A 21,608-nucleotide genomic window follows, 5' to 3' on the forward strand; every position below is an offset into this window, starting at 1 on the left:
TTCATTTTTGGGATATAGATTCATTGTGATAGATCTTGTGGTGTTCTTGATTTATCACAAACCACCTATATTGAGTGGGTACTTAAAAATTCAGAATGGATTCATGTTCTCCCTCACTTGCTCCTGTTCAAAAAGGTGAACCATTGTCAGAATTACAATGTCCTAAGGATGATAAAAGAGGGCTGAAATAAGAAAAGATACCATATGCTTCTACTGTTAGCAGCCTTATGTATGTTCAGGTGTGTACTTGACCAGATATAGCTTTGTTATTGGAATGATAGGTCGATACTTAAATGATCCAAGTTCAGATTATTGAAAAGTTTCTAAGAAAGTTATGAGGTATCTTCAAGGTATAAAGATTATATGTTAACCTGCAAAAGGTCAGATTCTCTTAAGGTTATTGGGTATTTTAAATTTTGATTTTAAAAGATTAGAAGATCTTGAACTTGTTGGCTTTTCATATTTAGATTTTGGCTCCTGTCTGGATAATCTTAAGTCCATGACCGGCTACATTTTCATGTTGTTTAGAGGAGTTGTTTCTTGAAAAAAGTGTGAAACAAACACTTACATCAATTTCATCTATGAAAGCTGAGTATATTGTTTGTTTTGAGACCACATGTCAAGTTATATGACTGAGAAAGTTGATATTTGGCATGCACCTAGTTGAGTCAATATCACGTCCTCTAACCATTTATTGTGATAACAAATCTATAATATACTATGCTAATAACAACAGAAATTTCAGTCCTACAAAGCAGTTGGTATCAAACTTCTATTTGTGAAAGAGAAAATTGTTGAATCTTAAACCCATGTGATACACATCCTGACATGTAGATGCTTGTAGATTTTTTGACCAAGGGCATACTTGTAAGAGTTTTTTTAAAATCATGTAACTTGTATGAGTTTTGTAAATTCTTTTGGTTCCCTAGTTTAGTAGGAGTCTGAGGATCTTTTGTATTGCAATTTCTCTTTAAGCTTTGTTTTTCTTCTATGAGTTATGTTCAGTTCAGTTCAGTTAAATGCGTCTATATTATTTGTATTTCCTATAGGATTCAATGATTCTGTTGTAGTACGCATGCATATCACTTGTTTTTTATAAGAATCAGTGATTTATATTTTTATTTTACTGAATTGTATTTGGAATAAAATTTCGTATTCTGTTCTATTCAAATTATAAGGCATTATATCACTATTGCCTCATAAGATCTAGTGACTTTGTGAAGTTTTATTTTTTGAATTTTTTTAGCTTGTTTGTACAATTTGCTTAATTAATGCAATCTAAGAGATTGTTAGAATATTTATAAATATTATGGATTTGCATTAGTTTAATGAAGTCCAAATAAATTGATCTTATGATCTTGTGTAATCGTGCTAGGTGAATCACACAAGTAAATCCAATAGGCAAAGGTCCAACCTATATCCTTGTAGCCATTAGTTATTTTCTATCTCTTAACTGACTGAGTCAAAAATAATGTGAAATAATTAATTAATTTAATTTATTAAAGTGGTTATTGATTTGGTTCATATAAGTCAATCAGTTGATAACCACAAGCACCACGATACTTTCACTTTCTCCATTATCCTAAAACTCTTTGAAATTGTAAGAGTCTAGTGGGTTGTGCATCTGCATATACTCGAGATAATCGAGGCATCTCAAGCCGTGATGAATTCTTCAGGTACGCACACATTACTTTGCTTAATATTATTTATTATACGAATTGAGAATTAAAGTTAATATAATATTCAAAATTGTCAGTGGACAAATTTTATTTTATACAATTATACTAATGTTTGCTTGGCAAGAGAAAAAAGTGGAGAGAAATGACAATTTCTTCCATTTGGCTATGGGGATAAAAATAAAAGGGAAGAAAAAATTAGAAGAAAAATAACATGTGCGATCTACATGTTTTTACCTTCAATTTTCTACTTTAAATATGGAAAGGTTTTGAAAGAAAAAAAAATTAATTTTCAAATTTATTCATGAATCTTTTGTTTCTTTCTTGTCACCCCCCTCCATTTTTCATTCTAGTTTCCTCCACTTTAGAATTATTAATTATATATTTAATAAACTTAAGAAATAAAAATTAAAATTGGACAAAATCTTCTTTCATTAGCATCGGATAAAATAATTTACAATTATATTTTATTTAATCAATAATATATAATAAAATTATATAAATAAATATGTCAAATAGTAAATTTTATTATTATACTAATGAGGTTGTTATTGTTCACATAAAATTAATTATTTTTTTTATTTTCTCACTCAGCCAAGCATATAATGAGAGAAATTACATCCATTACTTTTCTCTTCTTTTCATTTGCTCTTTTCACATTCTTTCTCTTTCTATTTTCTCTGTGAGCCAAGCAAAGGATAAAAGAGAATATTTAAGAATTATCTGGAGACAATCTCCAAATCTCTTTATTTATCATTGCATTATCATAAAATGATAAAAAAAATACATAAAAATAATAAACGTGAGATACATTTTTAATTTAATGTAAGTCAAATTTCGAGAATTATTGTGGCAGGATTTTGCAAATTAAAGGAACATCTAAAATACTAGCACCGAACAAGTTTCCAATTTAAAAAAATTAAAAATTCCAAAATAATTTTAGCACGTGGAATTGTGAACAAATTTTGAAAAAAATAAAATAAAAAATCTCTTTGAATTATTAAAGAAGATTTTTAGTCTCTCAAAATGTCATAATTCTCCTAATCTTTTAAGGGCTTTTTATCATTAAAGAATTAATGTAAAAGACTAAATTGCCTTTAATTGAAATAAAAATCATAAGCCTCAAAAACAGATATTTGTGCCCTTAATTTGCATTTTTTTAAGATTCACAACTTTTTTTTTTCTTAAAATCACAAGAATTTAGCAGCAATTTGCAAATTCACATTTAAAATCTGATATTCCTCAAATGTTACAAATATTAATTATCATTTATAATTTTTGCTATAAGATTCACAATTTTTCTTTTTAAATTTGCAAGAATTCAGCAGCAATTCACAAATTTTTATTTAAATCCTGATATTCTTCAAATGTTATAAATATCAATTGCCATTCACGAATTTGTTCTAATATTTACAATGTTTTTTTTTAAATTGCAACAATTCAACAATAATTTGCTAGTATCTATTTTGAGGCTTGAGATCTTTATTTTAATCAAGGGCAATTTGACTTTTGAGAGACCAACATATTATTTAGATACATTAAAGGAATTTTAGTATCATTTTCCCTAATCTTATGTTATTTGATCATATAAAAAGAATATATAAGAATGATCCGTACAAAACTTTTCACATGTCTTTATTTATTTTTGTATTATTTAAAAAATGATAGAGGTGAGAGTGAGATATGATTTTAATTTAATGGAATCAAATTTTATTTTAAGGTTAATTTTGAGTTATAAAATAAAGAAACAAAACAATTGTGAAAGGCAAAAGGAACAATACGGAAGAAGAGCATAGAGAGAATTATGTGGTGGGATTTTGCAAAATGGTCCCCGAATGGTAAGCGAAGGAAGAGACACGTGGAAATAAATAAAAAGATTTGAGGAGAGAAGACGAGATATTTTGGGTGATAAAGCACGAGGGCGCACGGAACAGGGCAAATTGGGGGAGAGAGAGTGTAACAGAAACACAGAGATCGACTGGGACTGAAACAGAAAAAGTGATCGACTGGGACTGAAACAGAGAGATCGAAACACAGGAGAAAGATGGGAAAGAGAGAGAGAGACATTAGAATTCCAGACAGATGAGGAAGAAGATGAGGAAACCCAGAAGGTATGTTTGGTTCCTTCGTCAAACTTTGTTGTAGATCCGACTGCTTTGTATTTATATGATGTTCGATGTTTTCTGTCTTCATTAGTCTCCACAATCTCGCCTTTGTATCATGACCAAAATTCACATCGCCTATGAGAATTTCAACATGTTATGGTTTGTGGTTTTGCTTCCCCGCGCGTTTATTAACATCTCCACTGTGTTTGATTGCTTTCTCACTCACTGTTCCACTCGTTTTAGACGTAAATTTTGGTTCATTGATCTGTGAATCTTGCTCGTCTCTGAATCAAATAAGTGTCATATACCTGTTAGAAATTTTCTATGGATCGTGAATATGTTTTTGGTTGCTTCAAATTTGCTCGAAATCACGTTTTCTGGTGTTGGGTCCGAAAACCCGTTTCAGACCCGCGGGTCAACCCACTAGAATTGAAGAACCTCCAACAAGTGCTGAAATTTTGCAGGCTTTCCTTTCAGATTTTTTTTTTTTTTGGGAGTAAAAACTGAAGCTTCATTCCAATAAAGGAGCTAACAGATACAAGAAGTAATGAAAAACAAAGATAAAACCATTCACTACAAGAAAACAAACACATCTTGTGTTTATTGGAATGAAGCATGGAGCATGATCAAAGATCCCTTTCACATTTTTTTTAGTAATCTATATAGATATATATATATATATATATTCTTCATCAAAAAATATAAAGCATTTTTTGGAAGGTTCAATTTTAAAAAATGTAAGATATTTTTAGTATTTTAAGTATAATTATTGTATTTTTTCAAAAGTCTTCCAATAAATATATCACTTTATATTTATTTTAAGTAAATAAGGGTAAATATAAAAAAATAATGTTAGGTTGAAGATAATAACTACTTTTTTAACGGCGAATGGGGGAGTATATAAATTTTATCTGAACCATGAAAATTAATTTGAATTTTTCAATTGAAGCTGAAATTATTTGATTTTGAAGGGGTGAATTTTCTGGGATGTAAATTTATGTACCGTGGACTCGTAGTTCATCTTCATTCTCCCTGGAAATGTATGGAACGTATACTCTCCATTTCATACTATTAAGGAATTAAAAGTTACGTTATATCTATTTTTTTAACTTTCATAATTAGTTCGCGTGCTCAAATACTTATAATTAATGTCATGTGTGCCCCCTAAACTAATCTAAATAGTCTTCCTCTAATTATATTGAAGTATCAAGCAAGAATAACAGTTTTCTTTTTTCCATGTTGGGAGTGTTTTCTCTCTTTAGCTGCTGAGCCTATCCTACGGAAAAGATAAAACACAATAGTAGCTTCTTCTATTAATTCTACTCACTACAAGAGTTATAAAGCCAGCCATAATGTTCAAATTATAGTAGCTATATTTGATAGTGTTTTCTCTCTTTCTTTGAGTTCTAAGCCACTCTCACTTTCTTGTGGGCCTTGGTTGAGTTCTTAAATTTATCTTTAAACCATCTTTCTACTGTTTGAATTTATGGGTCTCCTTAGATAATTTTGTGAAGATGCTAAAAAATATCTGTTATTGGTAACCTGACCTGTAAACAATAATTTATAATATATTGCTTTTTGTGGGTTTTATTTATCTTTCCTTTATTTTGAAGCATAAAGAACGGCCAAAAAGAAGAAAGTAGTGGCAGCAAACGCACATGCATGGAGCATCTATGTACATTGCCAATCATACAACGTCTTCTCTCCAAGTAATTACTTATTTAAATTCTATAAGCTATAATTAAATTAATATCTTTAAATTCATTTGAACGATATATGACTACAAACATAATTTTGCTCATCAAGACATCAACAGTAATGGAAAGAATTGAAACTATACTTTGTTACGCATCTTTAATTTTTATTTCTTTATTTATTATTGTAAAATAAAGAGACAAAAAATAAGTGTGAAAAGGAAAATAAATCATAAATAAGAAGAATATGTAGAGAATTATTCTGGCAGGATATTGCAAAATATCATTCCGAATGAGAAGCGAAGAAATAAATAAAAAGATTTGGGCAAAGAGCAGATTATATTTTGGGTGACTAAAGCAATAGCTGTGCCAAACAGGAAGAAAGCGCGAGGAGAGAGAGACTTGAAAGAAAAAGTAGATCCAGAGACTAAGACTGAAACAAGGACTGTGAGACATCAGAATTGCAGAGAGAGGAAGAAGATGAGGGAACGCACAAGGTATGTTTGGTTCGTTCATTGTTTTCTGTAGTCTGTTGTTGCCTCCTTTTCTTCTGTCTCAGTTCTTTTCATCAAACTAATCTTATAGGTAAAGCACATGAAAGGTATATGAGAGGGAAAAAAAAGAATGCCATAAATGTGAAGATACATATAATAAATTTCACAATAACTAAATAAAAAATTATTTTTTATATAATTTAGATCCACTAAAATATTATAAAATCTAAAATCACTAAATAATAATCGCATTTTAATATTTTAACCGAATATGATATATTGGTTTTTTTGGGTTATATCTTTCCTTTACTTTGAAGTATAATGAACGGCCAAAAAGAAGAAAGTAGAGGCAGCAAACGGACATGGAGGGAGCACATAGAACAGTGTTTTAATTGTGTGTGTAAATGGCCAATCGTACAGCATCTTCACACCAGGTAATTACTTCTTTAAATTTTAGAAGCTATAAATTAGTTTCTTTAATTTCATTTGCATGATATGATTAATTACAAACATAATTTTGTTCATCGACACTAACAGAAACAATTGAAACTATACATTGTTATGCATCACTTCATGTTAGTTCACATATTTTTTAACAAAACCACCTTTTTAAAGGGCAACAAATGGTGAAGAAGAAGAACAAGAAAAAGAAGGAAGCGACAACGATCAAAAGATGCTAATTGCAGAAGATGATGACATAAACATCGAAGAAGCAGCTAGCAGCAACAGTGAAAAAAAGGAACATATGACTGATGATGAGAGAAGAGCAACAAACATTAAAGAAGAAGGAATATGTTACAGTAAGTGGTCACAAGTGGGAGATGATATCTTGGGCTTGATTCTCGAACGCTTATGCCTTAGTGATTACCTTCGAAGCCGAGCTGTATGCTCAGGTTGGCAGTCCATTGTCACTAAATACATTGCCAAGAAGCAGTGCCTTCCACAGCCTGAACTGCCACTTCTTTATCTTCAAACAATGGCCAGCCAAAAACTTTCCGTTCTTTGTCTTGCCCACAGCAAGTGTCTTCCAGTTCAACTATACAGTGCCACCACTCGAATTCATCCATTATTGCTACGGCACAGTACAAGGTTGGATGATCATGATTGAAGCTTCCCACGATTATTTTAATGTTCCTGAAACTGATGTTCGGATCTTCTTCTTCAACCCGGTAACAAAGGCCAAGGTTTACTTGTCATCAAGGTTGAAAGTGAAAAGTAAAGTTAAAAGAATTGTGGCATCCACAAATCCCAATGACCCAAACTGTGTTGTGGTATGTATCTTTTACCTCGAGAATATTTTTGCCTTCAAATGGACTTTTGATGAGTCATGGACTATAGTCGTTGAAGATCCTATGACAAGAATCAACTTCATGCACGTAGAGATTCTCCATGGAAAATTGTATGCTTTCACCAATGCATCTAAAGATTCTTTAATTTCTTATGACTTGAAAAAACAACCTCTAAAACTTGAGATATTAGCTAAGCTTCCTCTAGTAATGCCTAACATTATTAGGACTGAGATAGTTCCCCCTAGGTACTTAATAGAAGCTAATGATCACATTCTTAGGACTTTGGCTGTTGATTCTTCATCCGGAGAACTATTGCTTATTTACCTGTATTACACCGCATTCTTTACATACAATTGTGGGGGCTATGAGACAAAGGAGTTTGCCAATCCGCCCGAGATTGTAGACAGTAAAGTGTACAAGTTGGACATGAGCGACGAACCTTGCTGGATTGAGGTTGAAAACTTGGAAAGTCTTATGTTATTTGTCGGCTATTGGAAGACTCTTGTATTGTCATCACGTGTTGCTCCTCATATCCCTCAAGAGTTGATTAAAGAGAATTGCATATATTTTGCCTATCGGTTTCCATGTATTGAAGGCACGGATGAATGGAAGGGCCTGAAAATTGGGAGACATTGTAGGACTGAAAGAAGGATTGAATACTATGGATTTGAAAAATCAAGTTTTACTGACGTGCCATATCCTGCTTGGTTCATACCAAATCTTTGATAACTCTAACGTGATACGTATTATTGGAGATATTTTCTTATGCGAGAAACATTATTATTGTCTAAAATGTTATTGTCTTCCAGGTGATCTATATCTATTCTTGTTTTTTTTTTTACTTGCACATTTCATATTGTTCTTTGAATTAGAATCTATTTTGGCTCCTATTTCATTTGTCATCATATTGCTTAATTTGCATCAAATACAAAAATTACACCTCTTGAAAAAAACATGTGCAATGCAGACCTAAATTGGTTCAAAAATCAGTTTGAGAGACACCATGTCTCTCATCAAACGTAAAGCGTGCTTCACACCCATAACAAATTAGTCTACTTCTACAACGTAAAGTGCGAATATTAGGTGCGAAATATAAGACAGCAAGTTTATATAACTTATCTTTTAGAAAGAGGGATATCACTTTGCAAGGCTGCAATTTCACGAGGCTGCAAGTAATCTTTCTTGATGAGTAATGGTTATAGCTACCCGTTTTTTTTTTTTTGGCATCCAATGGCTCAACAGGTGAAAGTGAAACTTGAGTAAGCAAATTTAATATCCGAGGGACTATATCATGCACCTGAATAACATTTAAGAAACATACAAGGGTCCAGATTTTAAGAGAGTAAAACCATTTGGGTGCAAAAAATAAAGTGAAGAGAGCAATTAATTAGAATGTTCTTGAAACAATCAATTACCTGATCCATAGACGTTACAATTTTATGGGTCCATCCATAACAGCAAAAGACTCATCTAGTTCTTCTTTTAAAGGAAAAACTCTCAAAAACCTTGAATAACCTGTTAAATGTATTCAAGAGAAATTTAGATAATACCAATAGGATTTTTTGGGCTATGAAGTGCTTTTACCAATATAAAATTTCTGAACAAGACACGAAGAGTCAAAGATATTGTTTAAGAATGCTGGTTTAAATTATGAGTGTGCATATTAAAGATACGAGAAGTTACTTGATCCAATAGAATCAATTTAAGGTGCATGTCTATCATCTTTTTCACAGCAATAGCTATATTATCTATCACTCTCACATTTGTCTCACTTTCGGTAAGCGGAAGAAGAAGGCGAAGCAATAACTTCGGATATCTAGTATTGTGTTAAAGAAGTTACTTTGATAGGCTATGCTGATAAAATTTTTCAGATGATATTGTGGTGAAGAATGCTGATTCTGGGTTTTGTAAATATTTAGCTTCTGTTTGGGATATATAAGAAGAAATTGGTGGGTAGAAGTGAGGAATGGTGAAAGTAACTCTTGTTGGGATAATTGTTGGATTAATCAGAAAATTAAGCTAGCCGATACTATTTTACAGGATGTGCCTCCAGAATTAAGGGGTTGGAGGGTGTGTGATGCAGTTAATGAGGTTGGTGAGTGGTGAAGTGACATTGAGAAGTATATGTCGTATGATGATAGATGCAGATTGCATGCTGTGATGAAAACTGATAATAGTGATAGAAGAGATAAAAATCTGTTGGGTTGGGGGACAAGGTGATTATACAGTTAAGAGTGGCTATAAATTGCTGATGGAAAATTCATGGGGGTTGAAGGACAAGATTTTGTGAATAGTATGGGGATGGTCAAGAATTGAGAGGATTAAAGTGTTTTTGTGGCTTGTGGCTAATAATAGTTTGCACACTAGTGAATTAAGGTTCAGAAGATGGGGTTCATCTCCCGCCTGTTCTGTTTGCAAGCAAAATGAGTCTATTTTAAATGTGTTAAGGGGTTGTGGTAAGGTTGCTAGGTTTTTGGCAGTGTATTGTTACAGGTGCTATATATAAATATCATCCAAAGGTAATAACAATAATTTCACTTTCATGAGATTTTTTTTTTGGGTGAATCGAGTTTTTGGGTTTTATATTAGTTCATAAGGTTCAATCAATTTATGGAAGTAATTAAGATGGTTAGGAGCAGATAACATCCAAATTGCAATGACAATTTTTTTAAAAACAAAATTAGGGGAATTGAATTGCCAAAGACTAATGAAAGCTAAAATAACATATGATGATTGAAAATGAACAAAAGTTTTTTTTAACTTACAACAGATTCTCAAATTTTGACATAACAACCATTCATAACAATAACTTTGGATATTATATCATTTAAATTTTAGTGTGTGTGTGTGTGTCAAGTGAAAAAATGACTTGTTTATCCAAGAATAACTCTAAGAAAGTGCCTAAATATAACATGTAATTAAGGTATCGATGTAAAATTTCTAAAAGTCGCAACTCAATATATAACACAGTTATGAGATAAAACATTTTTGAAGGGCTGCTCTCAATTAGATTCAATTAATAATATTTAAATCTAACCTAATCAAATAGTTACATGAAAAAAGAACATGAATCATAGCATTCAAGTTGTATTAATGAAGAAATTAAACTTGAAGGACATGACTATCTCAACATATTTATAACATTCTAGGGACAATGCTAAATAAGAAACCCCACAACGATTGAATCTAGAAATTAACTTTTCAAAAATTGAACACATAATTTCTTGTTTAGATCATTTGGGTTAAATGTAACTTGTTTAGATCATTCACAGTTGATGAGAGAGAATAAAATAATAATTAGTAATGAAGGACTGCCATATCATTAAAGGGTTATCTTGTGAGATCACATCATTGAAGTTCTTGTTACAAAACGATTATATCAAGACCTGTATATGTGTCCATATATGTTCTAGTCAACTCTAAGTTCTTGGAAATAGCCTTTTGCAACAAGGCAAGCTTTGAATTGAGTGTGAGACTTGCATCGAAAAAGCCACTTACAACCAATAGTTTTTTTATCTTTAGGAAGAGGAACCAGTGTCTATGTCTTGAAACGCAGCAGAGCACCGTATTCATCCTTAACAGCTTGAGCCCAACTTGGATGAGATAAGTCCTCAAAGACATTGTTTGGTATAGCATCATCAGTGTGGGCAAGAAAAATCTTAGGTTTAAAAATTCTAGATTTAGCCCTGGTGGTCATAAGGTGATTATTTATGAGAGAGGTAGGAAAAGGAGAGGACGTGATGGGAAAGGAAGAGGACAAGGCAGTAGCTAGGAATGATGAAGTAGAAGACGTAATAAGTGAGAAAGAGGAAGATGTAGGAATGAAAGGAGAAGGCAATGGTGCTGTTGAGGGCATAGGAAGGGTGGAAGAGTAAGAAGGAGTAGACTTAAAAGATGAAGTAATAGAGGGTGGAGAAGGAGAGGAGGTGTGTGGTAAACCTGGTAGAACATATTCATGGAAAATGACATGACTGATATATATAGGCAACCAGTAAGAGGCTCAAGATACTTGTACATTATGTTAAGAGCTGTAATCAAGAAAAAGACATGGAGCTGAACGAAACTCAAGTTTGTGAGTGTTATAAGAATGTAAACATGGGTAGCATTGGCATCCAAAAACTTTGAGTAAAGAATAGTCAGGATTAACGCCGTATAATTTCTGAAAAGGAGAGAAATCTCCAAGAGCTTTAGTTATGAGACAATTAATCAGAAAGATAGTGGTTGTAAAAGTGTCTGGCCAATAATAAAGAGGAAGAGATGCAAGAGCAAGAAGAGACAAGCCAACCTCAACAATTTGTTTGTGCTTATGTTCAACAAGTCCATTTTGTTCAAATGTATGAGGACAAGTGAAACGATGTTGAATACCACATTTAGAGATAAATTTTGTGAATACCACAAATTTACCACCATTGTCAGTTTGTAACTGTTAAATTATTGAAATGTACTTCAACAAAGGCTTTGAAAGTACGAAAAATAGAGAGTGCTTCAGATTTCTTTTTGAGTAAGTATATCCAAGTGAACGAAGTACATGCATAAATAAAAGTAAGATAGTAATAGTTCCCATTTGAAACAATAGGATCAGGGCCCCAAATATCATTTATTACAAGTTGAAAAGGCTTAGCATACACAGTAGTAAAGCCTTAAAAGGTAGTTTATGGATTTTCCCTAAACAACAAGCATTACAGGGAGAAAGCTTAGAGTTTTATAAGTAAGGTACATCATAAATGCGAAGAACATGTTTGAGAACATCAGCAGAGGGATGTCCAAGATGATGGTGCCAAATATCTAAAGATTTTGAAGAGGATGCTTGAAAACAAAATGGTGTTGAAATGGAATGTGATGGAGGCATTTACAGCATAGGGTACATGCCATTCACTTCAAGCCTATGTAAGAATGGATGACGAGTGTGCAAGTCTTTTACTAATAATGCATGAGAAAAAAATTCTACTAAAACATCATTATCTTTTGTAAACTGAGAAATTGAACAGAGGTTTTTAGTCATAGAAGGCATGCAAAGAACTCAAGATAGATTCAAATTTGAAGTGCCGAAAGTTAACTATCCTACAGAAACAATAGGTTTAGGATTTCCATTTCCAACATAAACATTACCTGAGCCAAAATAAGGCTCGGAGTTCTATAGCTGAGATAGATCCTTGGTAATGTGTTGTGTTGCTCTAGAATCCATATACCATGCATTATTAGAAACAATATTAGCAGTGGCCATAAGAGCCTATAGAAATGGAATACTTTAAGAGACAGAACCCTGTGAAGGAGATGAAGCAGCAAGAGAAGGAGATACTGCAACACTAGGAATGTTAGATAAAACAAGACACACAGAGGAGGATGGTAAGCCTAAGAGTATAAAGAATCTGAGGCAGGTACTACCATGCTATAATTAGGGGAAGCAACATAATAAGCTCGAGCATCAGGTCAAGGAGTATAGACATAAGAGTGATCAAACCTAAAGTAACACCTGTCAGCCATGTGACCAAGATAAAAGCAGATTTAACACATAGGTTGTTGAATTAATAAAGATCGACCACAGCTATGACCAATACCACCCCGAGAAGGAGGAATAGGTGGATGAAAACCACCATGACCAGCACTAAAGGTAACAAAGGATGCCATAACAGCAGTATCATCACCAGAGGAGTTATAGGCAGCGTATGGGTCAACAGAAGTCAGGTACACTTATACAGAAGTAGCTTGAGTAGAAAAGCTTTTTGTCGAGCTTCTGCATCAACATAGTAGATACAGTCTGAAGATCAAAGCTAGCAATAGTTGAATTTACTAGGGCTATAATAGGCTCATATTTTGTAGTGAGACCACGAAGAATATGAGAAATGTGTGACCGTTCATCAACACGATGACCAAGCATTGCTAAATGATCACAAGTAGACTTGAGGTTTGTAAGATAGTCTCTCATAGGAAGATCTCCTTTCTTTTGATTCATAAGCATCGCTTGAAAGTGAAGAACCTTAAATTTGAGTTTGCCAATCTGCCCGAGATTGTAGATACCAAAGTGTTCAGGTTAGACATGAGTGACAAACCTTGTTGGACTGAGGTTAAAACCTTGGGAAGTCTTGTGTTATTTGTTGGCTATTGGAAGACTCTTGCATTGTCGTCAGGTGTTGCTCCTCACATCCCTCAAGAGTTGATTAAAGAGAATTGCATCTATTTTGCTTATCGATTTCCATGTGTTGAAGGAACGGACAAATGGAGGGGATTGAGAATTGGGAGACATTGTAGGACTGAAAGAAGGATTGATTACTATGCATTTGAAAGATCAAGTTTTACTGACGTACCATTTCCTATTTGGTTCATACCGAATATTTGATAATAACATTTCGCTACATGTTACATATTATTGAAGATCTTGTCTAAGATGAGAAGCATTATTGTCTTGAACATGATTGTCTTCCAAGTGATTTTTATCTATCTTGTGTTTTTTTATTTGCACATTTCATAAATTTTGGTCATTTGAATTTGAATCAATTTTGGCTCCTCTTTCTTTTGTCGTCATATGGCATATTTTGCATCAAATATGAAAATCACAGCTCTTGAAGAAAACATGTGTAATGCAGACGTAAGTTGGTTCAAAAATCAGTTTGACTGACACCATGTCTCTTATCAAATGTGAGGCATGCTTCAAACCCACAACAAATTAATCCACTTTTACAATGTGAAGTGTGAATATTAGACACAAATTTATGACAGCAAGTGTATATAACTTCTTTTAGAAAGAGGGATGTCGCTTTGGAAGTCTGCTATTTCATGAGGCCGCGAGTAATCTTTCCAGAAGAGTAATAGTTATGGCTGGCGCTTTTTTAGCATCTGAGGGCTCAACAGGTGAAAGTTAAACTTCGAGTAAGCAAATTTAATAACCGAGGGAGTAGGCGATGCACCTGAATAACATTTAAGAAACGTATGAGTTGGTCAGGATTTTAAGAGATTAACTAAAACCATTCGGGTAGAAAAATAAAAAGAGCAATTAATTTGACTGTTCTTGAAAGAATCAATTACCTGATCTTTGCACGTTAATACAATTTTATGGATACATCCATAGACAACAGAAGACTCATCCAGTTCTTCCTTTAAAGGAATAACTCTCAAAAACCCTTGAATAATCTATCAAATGTATGCAAGAGAAATTTAGATAAATATCAATAAAATTATTTGGCTGTCAAGTGCTTTTACCAAAATAAAATTTCCTAATAAGACATGGAAGAGTCAAGGATATTATTTCCTTTTTTTTTCCTGCATAAGAATGTCCACTTACATTATATGGCGAGTATGCATATTAAAGATATGAGAAGTTACCTGATCCAATGGAATCAAGTTAAGGTGCTTGATTATCATCTTTGCTACGGCAACAGCTCCATTATCCCTCACTGTTACATTTATCTCACTTTCTCCAAGCATGAGAAGAAGCCGATGTAATAACTTGGAATATCTAGTATTGTGTTAGAGAAATGCTAACGTAGCTAAAGTAAATGAGATTTACAAATTCAAGAAATTTGAACCCACAAGTAGTCGAATCCTCTTCAACACTAAATAAAAAATACTAAACATATATAAGTCGGACTTTGATAGGTTATGCTAATAAAATCTTTTTACCCTAGGGAATTGTTAAAATGAGAGTTTATTAAAGTTAAAAAAAAAACACGGACAAGGATACTTTATGACTAAATCTTTATCCTTCATACCCAATTGTCCAACGCAAAAGGCGGCATTGCTTCTCATTCCTGCCTTGTTGAAAGATGCTAGTTGCTTGAATAATATGGGGATCACTTGCTACCAAAAATAAAAAAAAAAATACAACGTTAAATAAATCAATTAACTTTCCCTACGTAAGCACATTTGTTAAAGATTATATATTAAAATAGGGAGAGAGAAAAAGAATTTACGTCCAAGTGTTCTGCAAAAAAATCCATATTCCGAGCCGTCACTTCTTTATCCTCATTTCGAAGTGTGGTCTTCACAAGAATGCTTATCACCATGGCTGTAAAATTAAGGACTTAAATTAACAAAAATAACTATTTTATTTACCATAAAATTTACAATTATATAAGGTTATAATGTTGTTACCTATACTCTCTTTCATTTCCGCTAACTCATCCTGAAAAGTAAACAGAAGTGTTTGAAGCTTTGATGAGTATGTATTATTTAGAGAAATCCACATTAACAATGATAATAAGAACCTGGTAATAGTGGTATGTGGTATGATGTTATTAAATGCAGATACAACGAAAATAAAGATTTTTCAAATGATATTGTGGTGAAGAATGCTGATTTTGAGTCTTGGAATGATTTAGCTTCTGTTTAGGATAATATAAGAGAAAATTGGTGGGTAGAAGTGAGGACTGGCGAAAGTACCTCTTGTTGGGATGATTGTCAGATTAAACCAATATGGAAAGAAAAGAAAATGAGTAAAAGTAAAGGCCAATCGAGAACTAAATAGTAAAAAAAGGTAAGGGGCACTTAATTATATATGAACACTGTGAGATCATGAGAAATTATCTAGAGTTGTTGACTTGGAAATGTCAGGTCAACTAGGGTTAAAATATAATTTAGAAAAATTAAATTAAAATAGTACATGAGAGGAAGAAATATTTGGAAGATTAATATATACCAACTTTTTTGGTTAAGAATTTCTCAAAATTTCTACCATTTCTTTTGCCTACACTTCCTCCACAAAAGTTGTTCCTCTCATCAAGAGCAATATTTCTATGTTTTTTGATTTTCAAGAGGATGAGTTTGAAGTGGAAAAAAAATGGAGGAAGATTTGTGTAAAGCAAGAACAAGTTAATGCTTGGAGTAAAGGCATGAAAGAGCTTCATTTTGAGCCATGTTTCATAATTTTTGGTTTGGGTTTCTTGAGTTGTGATGCTGCCTAGTTTTTCTAGAGATAATAAAGCTTGATATTTTAATGATTAAATAATAAGAAATGGTTTATAAATGGTCATGGAGATGTTACTTATTGATTATTGACGAATGGTGGCTTGATTTCAAGCTTTTTGTAATTTTTGAATGATCATTTTTTAAGGGAAAATGCTGCCCAATTTTTTAAAGAATTAATAATTGATTAGTGAAGTATTTAAGTATATGAAATATGATTTACATCCAAGCCTAAAGCTATGGAAAATGAGGCAAGAGTTTAACTAGAACTCAAAGCAAGAATTAGTGTTCAAGTATCCTAAACCCTTAACCAGATTATGATTGACTATAAGGAGTTGGAATTTGTTAGATATGAGATCAAAAATAAATTCCTCATGGAAAATTGGTGGACAATGACTAAGATAATAATTTTAGAAGTTGAGAATGAAAAGGTGAAATTTTAAATCACAAAGAGGCAAGTAAAAATATTCTTGAGATATTAATGGTTTTCAACGGTCTTAAAGAGTTTTTCAGTTGATGTATGATGTTTATCTAGAGCCATTGGACACTATGAAAGTGGAGGCCTGGACAATGAAGCTCCAAATATGGAAATAAAGGCTAAAAAAGAAAAGCAAGTTAGAAAGCTTAAGACAACAAACTTTACCTTACTCTTATATGCTTGGTTGTTACTTGCGTTAATTGGCATGTTGTTATGATAATTATATGAAATCATGCATTTATATATGAGATTATGATTGAGACATATTGTGAACACCATATTTTGTCCGAGTCCTAATAAATAAATAAGATAATATTCATAGTAAAATAAATAAAAAATGAAAATAATAAGAATAAAAAAGTAATATTTTACAACAAGAATATATATATATATATATATAAAGTTGGGTACAAAGATAATAAAAAAATATATTCAAGCTAGATCACAATATAATAATTGAAATAATCAAAATATAATATAATATGATTTAAAGATTTTGAGATAATATAATATCTAATATTAAGATTTGAAGATTTTAAAATAATATAATAATTTGGATATAATAATAGAAAAGATAACAATTAATATCCAATCTCTAAATAATGATAATAATGATAATATAATAATATATAAAATACTAATATTGATCACGATATGATTGAGATATTAGGGAAACCCTAAATGAATAGGTCTATATAAAGGAAAGTAAAGGTAGAACATAAGTCAATTGTAGAGAGACTTGAGGAAACTGTGAGAGAAAGGATGATAGAAATTTAAATGGATCGAGATTTATAGAGGTAAGTTCATTTTCTCTTAAACTTTGGGCATGCATGCTTTTACATTAATTAAGTATTTTATAAGGTTAAATTTTAAAGTTTAAGTCTAGAACCTTTAGAGCTCTACACGTGATCTCTCCTCCAATTGAATTACAAATTTTTGTCTTCATATGATTGAATATGGTGCGCGTGAGATGTTTTGCTGGAGCTATTGCTTTATTCCTCTTCGTTTTGAATCTTCACATATGAGCCTTACTCTTTAAAGTTCTTTTCTCTTATTGAAGTTCATTAATTTATCATGAGTGGCAATAAATTATTACAGTGCATCATTAGAAGTGTTTCATATTTTTTTGACTGTTTGAAACTTTCAAAGTTCTTGCAATTTTATAAATTAATTAATTTATTATCCTGTACATAACGATAAATTATCACATATATATAGTTTTAAAATCATCAATTGCGTGGCACTTTTAGAGTTCTCATAAATTTACAAATCAAATAACTTATCCTATGCAGTGATAAATTATCGAGAATACATATTTTAAAATATTTTATGCTTATTTAAAAATAAAATATTTTCTAAAATAAATAAATAAAATAAAATATTTTTTTAAAGGTGAATGTATGAAATTCTCATAAATCTTATTAAAATATGTTTCCAAAATTATTTCTTAGAGTTTTGCCATAAATAAAGAAATAAAATATTTTCATGAATAAAAAAACACAAACCAACATTAAAGCTATTTTATAAAAAAATTAATAAATAACATTTTATTTAGAACAGATCTCAACCAAAAAGCATGCATTTTTACCCCGAATTACATGAATTTTTATCCCTCAAAAGGGTACGTAGGTCTTAGAGTTTTATCCTAAGTTAAGTCCAACTAATAAATAAATAAAATTTTTTCTTCTTAATTTTCTTACTTTTTATCTTATTTTTATTAACAACAATTAATATATTTTTTAAGGCCATTTAAATTTATATAATTAATTTAAGATAATCATTCACATGAATGGGTGTTATGGAGTGTTTAATATCTTCTCTGCACATAATGAACTCCCTTACCTTTTTCTCTACATGTAGACCATATGTCAAAAAGGTTTTTAAAATTACTTGTAAAATTTTGGTGGTGACTCCAAAACATTTATTTTTTATCCAATTTTCCTTTTTGGGAAATTTCAGATTGAGCGCAACACATATCATAGGCCTATGTGTGTATTCTTTAAGTAATGCATTGATAGTTAAAGCATGCCATTATGCCATAAAAGTTGCATTAGTTTCAAGCATGTTATCATGTCAAGCTTTGTCATATAAGTTTAAGTGGTCATGTTTGTTATTGAGATTCTCCCAAATCTCACCCCCAATGACTATCCATTCTAGGTTATAAGCCTTCAGAGGAAGAGTTATAGTAAAAGATGAAGAGATTTTTTTTATGGCATTATTTTGCTAAAAGATGAAAAAATTATCAATAATTTCATGAGTTATGTAAATTTATGATGTGATCTTGGCATATATAAGTGATATGTGGTGAGGTATGATAACCAATTTGGTGTCCTAATCTAGCCTTGAAATCATGATTTTAATATACATGATTAATGCTATCTAGTTTAGGCTCTTTTCAAGAAAAAGTTATTGTTTCATAGCTCATCATAGTCTTTCCAAGAAATCCTAAACAAGATCATCTGGACTTGTAAAACTTGAGTTATGAATTCTTAAATTCATGACAAGGATTCTATAAAAGAAACATAGCAAATTTGGAAAAATGAATTAATTGTACTATTCAAAACAAAAAAGTATTCAAAAATGTATTTTTATCATTTAAAGAACTTCAAGATATTTCAAGAAAATTTTGGAGAATCTCATATGAATTTTCTAAATTTAATTATTATTTTTTAAAATTTAGCAAAAATTCTAAACTTGCGAACAATAACCTAATGATTAATTTATGAATTTTATGAACTTTAATTATATTTTATTTTTGATACAATTACTCACTATTTTAAAAATATGCAAACCACCTTAAAAAATAAATATTATTATATTTTATCCCTCATACAAGGAATACTTTATTATTTTAGAAAGTGTTATCCCTACATAATTAAAAAATTAAATGGCCAAAAAAATTCATTCACTTGGATGCATATTTTTCTTTACACTTTTTCTAAATTAAATTTGTAATTTCGTTGCATATCCCACAATTATTTTTACTATAAGTTTTATATCTATAATCATTTTTTATTATAAATCTTACACCTATTATCTTTACAATGAATCCACATGATTTTTTAAAATATAAAAATTTTATATTTTTTATTATTTTAAAATTAAATTTGTAATCTCGTTGCAAAATTTCATATTTATTGTTTTCGTTGAGTCTAATCATTATTATCATCCTTTTACTATAGGTCCCACACCTATTTCTTTCAATGTGAGTCCCACACATTATGATTTTAAACTGAAAAAATATTTTTCTCATAAAACTAGAAGAAATATAAGAAAGATTTAAGATGAGAGAAATGAAAAAATAAAAGAAAATTAGGGAGAAAGGAGCAATAATATTTATTTTTATAGGTATATCCAATATTTAGTACATGATCTTTATTTATAGGTTTTAACCTTACTCAAGAATTACAATTTATTGAATAGTAAAATTAATTCATATCAATATACAACATGTAACATTTTAAGTTTATGAGTATTAAATATGAAAAAAACTTCTAAAGCCATTCATTAAAAAAATTATAGAATGTGAAATATGAAAGACTAAAAGTTGTGAGAGTTTATGAACATCTACATAATATAATACTCATAACAATTTTAATATTGCAAAGTATTGTTCAAAAAAATTTGCAGATGAATCATGCTTTGACGTGCGTTACAGTAGAGTAAGAAAAGAATAAGAAATATAAGATAAGGTAAGGTAATTATGCTGGTAGAACTCAACAGTAAATTTATCTATACAATTATGCTTAATTTTAGTACAAGTGCAACATGATCTTACAAAATCTAGAAATTTTAAAAAATAAAAAAATTATCATTTATCCCATTGTAGACTTACAGTTGAACAAACACATTTTACGTTATTATCTTTTATATATATATATATATATATATAAATAATAAAAGCACCAAATGATAAAGTCTTATGCATATTATTTTTTATTATGGATTTCATATATATATATATATATATATATTACTGATTTTTCACTATGAACATGAAACTTATTTTTTCTATTAGATTAAAAAAAATTTCATTCATCCCACGAAAGATTTATAGTGGGAAAAACACATTTTGTATTGTTATTATTATTATTTCATAGACATAAAATATAAACATCAAATAATAGGGTCTCACACCTATTATTTTTATTATGGGTCTCACTTTTACTACTATTTTTTACAATAAATTTCATATTTAGTTTTACATTACGGATTCCACATAATCTCTAAAAAAAATAAAAATTGTTGTTCATCTCACTATATTTTTACACAAACACATTTTACATTATTATCTCATACATATAAAAAAAAATATAAGTACTGAATGATATAAACTCACATATATTATTTTTATTATGGGTCTCACATTTATCATTATTTTTTAGGAAGAATTACAACCAGGTCTCACATAAGAAAATTAATTACTGCAAAGTTTATTGACAATTGATTGTATTGTTAATACAGTTTAATTCAATTGTTAATAAATATTGCAGTAATTAATTTTTTTGGTGGGACTTTAATGTAATTCTCCCTATTTTATAACAGAAAACCTCTTCCACATAATATCTAAAATATTAAAAAATTTTAAAAAAGTACGGGTCATCCCAATATAAATTTACAGTGGGAAGATGCGCTTTGCTATATATTATAGTTCATCCCACTGTATAGTTAGAGTGAAAGAAACGCATTTTATATTATTATTTTATACATATAAAAAATATAAATACCAAATGAAACTGCCTCATACCTATTATTTTTGTTGTGGATCTCATATTTGTCAATATTTTTTTACAATAAACCCCTCCTACATAATATCTAAAATATAAAAAAATTAAAACAAAATAAAAATAAAAGTACTGTTGATCCTACTATAGATCCACTGTGTATGATGTACTTTATAATATATAATGATAATGATTTTACTGGCATTAACTTTGCCTCTTGAAACTAAAATGTCATTTTTCCACTAATATA

General features: G+C 30.5%; 2 protein-coding genes across 2 annotated transcripts; both read left to right on the plus strand.

Moving 5' to 3' along the window:
• Positions 1-3,642: 3,642 nt before the first annotated feature.
• Positions 3,643-7,077, plus strand: LOC129295374 (uncharacterized). The gene is made up of 5 exons (XM_054933887.1): positions 3,643-3,787; positions 5,395-5,490; positions 5,853-5,972; positions 6,287-6,403; positions 6,585-7,077. Exons 1-5 carry the CDS (start codon positions 3,759-3,761, stop codon positions 7,075-7,077), a joined length of 855 nt encoding a protein of 284 aa, XP_054789862.1. The 5' UTR covers positions 3,643-3,758.
• A 244-nt stretch (positions 7,078-7,321) lies between these two features.
• On the plus strand, positions 7,322-7,984 carry LOC129295373 (uncharacterized). The gene has a single exon (XM_054933886.1). The coding sequence runs from the start codon at positions 7,322-7,324 to the stop codon at positions 7,982-7,984; it is 663 nt and encodes a 220-aa protein (XP_054789861.1).
• The last annotated feature ends 13,624 nt before the right edge of the window (positions 7,985-21,608 follow it).

This window comes from Prosopis cineraria, unplaced genomic scaffold, assembly GCF_029017545.1.
Source record: "Prosopis cineraria cultivar Desert tree isolate PC_DT_omini unplaced genomic scaffold, ASM2901754v1 PC99, whole genome shotgun sequence".
In the NCBI taxonomy this organism is placed as follows: Eukaryota; Viridiplantae; Streptophyta; class Magnoliopsida; order Fabales; family Fabaceae; genus Prosopis; species Prosopis cineraria.

Excerpts from the sequence above, each read along its gene's own strand:
- LOC129295374 (XM_054933887.1), top strand. The coding sequence starts at position 3,759 with ATGAGGAAGAAGATGAGGAAACCCAGAAG. Across the intron at positions 5,973-6,286 it reads AAGATGAGGGAACGCACAAG|TATAATGAACGGCCAAAAAG; the intron begins GTATGTTTGGTT and ends TTTACTTTGAAG. Across the intron at positions 6,404-6,584 it reads GTACAGCATCTTCACACCAG|GGCAACAAATGGTGAAGAAG; the intron begins GTAATTACTTCT and ends ACCTTTTTAAAG.
- LOC129295373 (XM_054933886.1), top strand. The coding sequence starts at position 7,322 with ATGACAAGAATCAACTTCATGCACGTAGAGATTCTCCATGGAAAATTG.